Source organism: Nycticebus coucang, chromosome 2 (genome assembly GCF_027406575.1).
Source record: "Nycticebus coucang isolate mNycCou1 chromosome 2, mNycCou1.pri, whole genome shotgun sequence".
NCBI classification, from domain to species: Eukaryota; Metazoa; Chordata; class Mammalia; order Primates; family Lorisidae; genus Nycticebus; species Nycticebus coucang.
In genome coordinates this window covers 102,625,063-102,633,011 of record NC_069781.1, presented here as the reverse complement: position 1 = coordinate 102,633,011, position 7,949 = coordinate 102,625,063, and the positions used below count along the sequence as shown (strand labels likewise).

At 36.2% G+C, this 7,949-nt stretch overlaps 1 protein-coding gene across 4 annotated transcripts in view; it reads right to left on the bottom strand.

The window, feature by feature from the left end:
- Positions 1–349: 349 nt before the first annotated feature.
- The window catches only part of TUT7 (terminal uridylyl transferase 7), an 83,955-nt gene continuing 76,355 nt past the window's right edge, over positions 350–7,949 (bottom strand). For all 4 annotated transcript variants that reach the window (XM_053577514.1, XM_053577507.1, XM_053577489.1 and 1 more), the window contains one exon: positions 350–1,350. Coding sequence is in view for 3 of the 4 variants with exons in the window: in XM_053577507.1 (XP_053433482.1) it covers positions 1,283–1,350 (68 nt within the window). In the remaining variant the exon portion in view is untranslated. The remainder of the gene's footprint in view (positions 1,351–7,949) is intronic.

Below are 7,949 nucleotides of genomic sequence, written 5' to 3'. Positions count from 1 at the left end.
CAGCAGCACCTAGGCAGAAAAACAAGACCTACAAGGGAACAAAAATTAGCCTAACTTCTCTTCTGTCACAATGCCAGAAGATGCATCTATAGGCTTTTCAAAGGAAGCATGACCAGAATCGTAAGGCCAGTGACTTAGTGGTGCATTCCTCCCCCCAAGCCTTCTACTTGTGCATTCCCAGAGCCTGGCAAAAAGCTGGTGTGAACAAAGATCAATGATCCAAGGGTACAAGTCAAAGGGAGTTCTATGTATACTCTAGTAGAGGAGCAGATCTGTACTGTCTTAATTCCTTTATCTGTTTTCCTTTTGGAATTTAGGACTCTTTCACTAGAAAATAATGTGGATAATATTACAGGTTGAAATTCTGATTTTATTTCAAAATGATAAATGGAGGCAGAGTTCTGACCATGTACTACTTCTGCAGGGCTTGTGAAGTTAGGGAAACAGTTCCGTGGGGACTCCAGTCAGACCCAGAATGTCACCAACAACACCTGTGACTGGCAGAGATAGCCTCTTTGATCTTCAGGGATTTTTAAAAGTTCTCCATCCTAATTTCTGAATTACATAAAAAGTAAAAAGCACTTTCATTCTGTCATTTTTTTCCTTGCAAATGTTTTTAGTGGCAAACAGGAGTATTTCATTCTTAGGAGCATAGAAGTTATATGTCAACTTACTTAAAATTAAGAGAGGGAAAAACCCAGAGACCTCTGAGTGGCACTGCTCACCCACTGAAGGTCCACATAAATAGGTACTCACGTTCATGTTATCACTTCTACAAAGAGCAATAAAATAATGATTGTAAATCGGAAATACAGTAGTAGCAGTTCACACGTATTTGATGCTTTCACACGAGGATTCAGTAAACAAGAATAAATATAATTTCCCCTATTCAAAACAAAAAAAGGATTTATAGGGAAAAAAGGGTTAATTTACGTGGGTTTATCAGCACTCCATTTTTAATGTGCTTTCAAAGAATTAAAAACCATGAAGCTGTATTCACTGAATACTGGTCCATAGTGACATTTTTTCTTTTAACCTGGCTTAAATACATACATCATGGCTTTCTATTAAAATCCTTAAATCTATGGGAATTTGTGGTAGGTAAGACATATTAAAAATTTTTTTCCTCATTAACAATTTCATTAAATTAAAAAAAAAATCATTTCCCTTAAACGATAAGTTGAAGCCTGATCTATGCTGCTGTGTCCTGTGAAATGAACCTAATTTTCCAAGTCAATAGGAATGCCTGAGTGGCCATTTACAGTGCTGCATTTTCCTTCCCTCATGATTCCTGCTGGGTCCTCTTCGCTGAGGCTTTTCCCTGAGTCATGTATTTACTGGAAAGGCTACCTAGAGGAGGGGAAGAAACAAAACCCAACATAAATGAAACAAGCCTCACTTTATCACAAAAGCCATAAAATTACTTCTTACTGTTAGTCACAGAAACTTTTCACACTGGAATTGGTCTTTTGCTTCAAATCAAGTAATTAGACTAGATATAAAAAGGTATATACAAACAAACATGATCTATGAAACATAAGCTTAGTCAAAATTCTTTCTAAATCCAGACAAGTTTCTCGAGTGGCATCATTTTAATACATCTGCATCTTCGGTATTTCCATATCGGTGCAGAGGGACAGATGAACCAAACTTTTCAAAGGCTCTTCTTGGCACAGATTAGTATCTTCATTTGCAAATAAATTATCTCATATCATGACTGTGCAAATATGAACCTGTAGATGGTGACGCTGTAGTACTAACATTGATATTAAAGGAAAAATGGAAATTATATTTACAGGTGAAGGGCAGGAAGGAAGATTGCTAATTAAAACTATACAGTAAAAGAGTCACTAAATTTTGTTTTATAGTCTGAGCAAATAGATCAATAAAACAGAAGAGAGTTGACAAATTCTTAAGGGATTATGTATAATAAGTATTATATGATAGATAAAAGGTGCGTTTCAACCCAATAGGGAAAGTATGGATTATTCAATAACTGGCATTATGTCAAGTAAGTGATTGTGGGGGGAGAGAAGGGAGATGGTTTCCTTCCTCACATCATACCCTTCTTCTCCAGACATTCCAAGTGAATTACAGAATTAATGTAGGTATAAGAAAGTCAGGACAGAGAACAAGGCTAGGTATAGATGGAGACAAGAGATTGGAGTGATGCAGCTACAAGCTGATGAATGCCAAGATTGCTGGTAGCCACTAGATGCCAGTAAAAACTGAGGAAGAATTCTTCCCTAGAGCATCTGGAGAAGCATGGCTTTCACCTGCTCACACCTTGATTTTTTGAGACATCTGTCCTCCCCAACTGGAAGAGGATAAACTTGTGTTATTATTAGCTACCCAGTTTTTGGTACTTTGTTACAGCCTAAGGAAACTAATATATGCCATTTGCCCTCTAACCTCAATTCTCTGATAATATAAGAGATGTTATGTTTTAGTTTTCTTCTTATGAGGATAGGAGTGATAACTTCCAAGTTCTTCATATGGAGTAGAAACCAGAAGTCTATATCGAGTTTTAATAAATTTCTTAAGATGAGCATAAGTTTTTCTGTTAATAAGATGTATTACTTAAAAGGTTTTAAGGATCCTCACATTCCAAACTTGATCCTAATATACTATTTTTTTCTTAACACTACTGAATTTTCTGCACTAATTTTTTTCTGGGATTTTTGCACCTATGATGAAAGGTGGCTTTGTTTAATAATTTTTCTCACTCAGTTATAGTATCAATGCTGTAATACCCTGAAAAAATAAACTGGGTAGATTTCCTTCTTTGTCCAATCTCAGTTTATATAAAATAGAGATTTCTTTGATGATTAGGTGTAGAGTGACCATCCATCCTGTTTTGCCCAAGACTGTCCCAGTTTAGCATTAAAAATCCAGTGTCCCAGAAAATCTCAGTCCTGTACCAACCAGAACAGTTAGTCACTTTAGCAGATGAAACTCCACTGGTCTATTTTGATGCTGGGGTAAGAAGTAGGAAGATTACTTTTCTCCGTATTGTCTTAGCTGTATACATTGCAGATGAAATTCATTATCATTGTCATTTGATTCTGAATATTTTTGTAATTGGCATTGTTATTTACTCTTTAATTCAAACATAAAGAATTTTCCTATCATCTTTTTAGTGTGGATTTCTAATTTAACTGCATGTAGTCAGAAAACATGACCTGCATGATATCAATTCTTTGAACTCTGAGACTTCTTTCATGACATGGGAGAAAGAATGATGTGATGTTTCCAGTTTAGCTGAAGCATTTATATTCTCTGTAGAAAAGGAGAGTTATTTTTGATGATTGTGGACAGGAATTTTCTGTATCTTTGTTAAATTTGGTATGCTTTACTTAATAGTTTCTATCACTTGGTGGTTTTTATTCATATCTCCTTGTAATTCTGTCAGTGTTTGGTTATCTATATATAATATACAAAGTATTATATATAATGTTTAAAGCTTATGTTATTAAAGGCAAACATATTTATAATTGTTACATCTAAAAAAAAAGAAAGTAAGTAAGGCTGGGTGTGGTGACTCACACTTGTAATCCTAGAACTTCGGAGGCTAAAGCAGGATGGCTTGAAGCCAGGAGTTTGAGACCAGTCAGAGAAATATAGCAAGCTCTACTTAAAAACAAACTCCCCACAAACAAACAAACAAAAAAACCCAGCCTAGTGTGGTATTTCCTATAGTGCCAGCTATTGTGGAGTTTGAGGCAGGAGGATCTTTTGAGCCTAGAAGTTTCAGGCTGCAGTGAGCTATGATGCTGCCACTGCGCTGCCCTAGTCTGGGCAACAGAGGAAGACCCTGTCTCAAAAAAAAAAAAAAAAAAAGTGTAAGTATTAATGAGTATTTATATAATAATGGGGAGTGGAAAGAGTTTTCTAAGCACACCACCAACTACTATACATAATGAACTTACAAGTCAATAGAGAAAAGATGAACAAACAATAGATAAGTGGGTAATGAAAAAGAGAAAAAAATCGCATGCGTATTTGAAAAAAATTTAATATTAATAGGTAATCAAAAAGTGTAATTAAAATATCAATATCTGATTATCAAGTTGTTAGAGGAAGATGATCAGCAAGACAAGAAGGTGGTAGAAATTTTGCTAAATAAATATTCATAAAAATATTTTAATAATTTAAGAATGTAAGCAACTTCAATATCCCAAATTTATGATATGACTAAGTAAATCATGAACTATGCACATAATAGAATACTAGGTATACACAGAAAGATAATATGAAAAACATGAAGTCATAAAATTACATGAATACCATTTCATAAAAACTAGAAATTGGGCAGTGCCTGTGGCTCAAAGGGGTAGGGTGCTGACCCCATATGCCAGAGGTGGCGGGTTTAAACCCAGCCCCGGCCAAAAACTGCAAAAAAAAAAAAAAAAAGAAAAAAAAACTAAAAATTGAAAACAAACACAAAAACCTGCCAATCATATACTGTCACCTCATTTATCTTATCGCCTTGGAGTACTGTGAAGATTAAATAAATTAATACATGTCAAGCAAATGGAACAATACCTGGCACATAAAGTCCTCAATAAATGTTAAATATTAATTACATTAATGCCAAAAAAGACAGGAAAACTTTACCTCCAGAAAGTGAATAGTACTTAATGACAGAATTGAGGGAGTACAGATGGTTTTTATTTTCTTTCTTAACTATACTTTCTAAAGTTTCCAAAGAAAATATATCAGGGTAATTAGTAATATCAGTTAGGAAAAAAACAAAGCACTGTATTATTCACACCACAGAATATCATGGTCTATAGGTCTATCCTTGACATTCTGCACTAAGTATTGAGGATAGGCTTTTCAGTAGAAGGAAAAAATATTAGATCACTACCTCTATATTTTATACACATCTAATTCCAGCTGGATTAAAGACAAACATATTTAGATATCTTTATGACCTCAGGTTAGAGGATTTCTTAAAGATAACCCTAAATCATGAACCATATGATCACCAAAATTAATAGTGGAAAACCAAATAATTTGGTTATCTCAAAATTAAAAACTTGGAGTAGCAACAGACACAAAAAGTTGAAACATGGACAGGTGTGGTGGCTCACGCCTGTAATCCTAGCACTCTGGCAGGCCAAGGCGGTGGACTGCCTAAGCTCACGGGTTTGACACCAGCCAGAGCAAGAGCAAGACCTCATCTCTAAAAATAGCCAGATGTTGTGTGGATGCCTATAGTATCAGCTACTTGGGAGGTGAAGACTCGCTTAAGCCCAAGAGTTTGAGGTGCTGTGAGCCAAGGGTGACATAGTGACAATCTATCCCCCAAAACAAACGAAAAAAAAAACAAAAACCCAAAAACACCATGTGATTTTTGGTCATGTAATGAAGGAATCATTGAGTGGCAATGTTGTAATACATCTTTTGTTGCCAAATTAATAAGGAACACTGCTTCACTTATATAGTAAGCAGTATTGATCCAAAGGGACATGGGGGAGAAAAATCCCATCTTTCTTATCAAATGAACATTGTTTTATATCAGTTAACATAGAAAGTCATTTTAATCAAAATTTATAATATTTGTTTTGATCAATTATACAACCAGGCATGCTAATTGTGAAAACTTGTTGTAAGAGAAATTTAATAAAAAGCTTAAAACTCTAATTTGTATATTTTTGTTGCTGGTAAGTAAGATAAACTTGAAAATATGCATAATAAAAATATATCATGTCATGATAAAATCCTGTCGAGGAAGTACAACAAAGGAATTCAAGGAGGAAAGAGAAATGATGTAATATTTCTGTCTGTTAAAGAAAAAGCACAGGACAGTACCTGTGGCTCAGTGAGTAGGGTGCCCGCCCCATATACCAAAGGTGGCGGGTTCAAACCCGGCCCCAGCCAAACTGCAACAACAACAAAAAATAGCTGGGCATTGTGACAGGTGCCTATAGTCCCAGCTACTCGGGAGGCTGAGGCAAGAGAATCGCCTAAGCCCAGGAGTTGGAAGTTGCTGTGAGCTGTGACGCCATGGCACTCTACTGAGGGTGACAAAGTGAGACTCTGTCTCTACCAAAAAAAAAAAAAAAAAAGAACAGCTATAAATGAATGGTGGCATGAAAAAGCAATGACACTTGTATTTTATTAACACATTTAAAGCTGATCTACAAGTTTTATTTTAAAATGTTAGTATGTATAACTCCCCCAATTATGTAGTTAGCAATTATAATGAAAAATTTAGATATAAACTTTAAAAATGCGTAAGATGATATATGAGCATTCAATATTTGGGGAGAGAATATATAAGCAAATTGAAGGCACTTGATATACCAATTATATGAAAATAGCCAGTCTATTAATAAAGAATAATTAAGTAAATAATAGCATATTTATACACTAAGATACCAAAAGTAAGGCCATCAAAAAGACTGATCTATATTCACTGACAATGAAACCTCCCCATGCTATTTTTAAAAGTATTTCTATTATTCTAAATTTATCATAAAGATCACTGGTTTTTTGCTTTTGTTTTTAAAATGAGTAGGCTTTAAAATTCTGGCCAAAGTTATTTAAGTATACATCCTCACTAGGGTGAAAAGATATCCAATCTCTTATAGCATTTGTAGTTTTTAAGATTTCAAGTCAAGATCAAAATGGAATAAATTTAAAAACAGTTTTGTCCTATAAATTAAATTACAGCAAGGTTGAATATTTTCTGTTCACCACAGTGCCTGATGCTGTGTTAAGTGCTTTATCTATATCGAGTTAACCCTAACAATAGTCCTGTGAGGTGTTAGCCTCAATTTACCTAAGGAAACTGAAACATGGGTGGCACCTGTGGCTCAGTCAGTATGGCGCTGGCCCTATATATAGAGGGTGGTGGGTTCAAACCCGGCCCCAGCCAAACTGCAACAAAAAAAAATAGGTGGGTGTTGTGGTGGGCGCCTGTAATCTCAGCTACTCGGGAGGCTGAGGCAAGAGAGTCACCTAAGCCCAAGAGCTGGAGGTTGTTGTGAGCTGTGATGCCATGGCACTCTACTGAGGGTGACAAAGTGAGACTCTGTCTCTAAAAAAAAAGAAACTGAAACATGGAGAGGCTAGATAATTTGACAGAAGTCACACAGCTAGTTAATGACTGGGCTGGATTTCAGACTTTAGTGTCTGATCACACTCAAACTCAAGGTGTTTGTTTTGTTTTTGGCACAGGGTCTTGCTGTTTGCCAGGCTGGAGTGCAGGTATATTATCATGGTTCACTACAGGCTTGAACTCCTGGGCTCAGGTGATCCCCCAGCCTTAGCCTCCTAAGTAGCTAGGACTACAGGAGTGTTATTTTTTGTGGAGATGGTGTCTTCCTTACTGTTGTCCAGGGTGGTCTTGAACTCCTGGGTCTCAAGCCAGCCTCCTGCCTCAGCCCCCAAAGTGGTGGGGTCACAAGCACGAGCTGAAACTCATGTTCTTGACCATTCTCATGCCACATTATTCCTTCAAAATGTGTTCACATCTAATCAATAAAACTTGCTGATATTTAAGGCATGTACTACCTATGTGTATGTGGAGAAGGGAGATAACAAGGAGGAGCAAGGAAGTCCATGGACCTTTCTACCTACTATGCTATCTAGTTTAGGAGTTAAGAACTATATGTTAAGAACAAATGGAGGTATGTATCAGGAGAGGAAAGAGACGTGACTGAGTGCTACTATGGGTAGGTGCTTTTATCTTCTCTAGCACCCTGTAAGAGGGGGTGTTATCAACAATTTAATAGAGGAGATATCAGGTGCTCAGAGAAGCTAAACCTCTTGCTAAAGGTCAATACAGCCAAGTATGAGAACAGAGGCTGTCCATACCAGCATGCTCTCTTAGGAAACTACTAGTGGGTTACAGGCATACTTAATACTATGGAAAAGAAGAGCTTTGGGGAAATCAATACTACTTATAGTTGAGACACATCTAATACTTATAATAACAT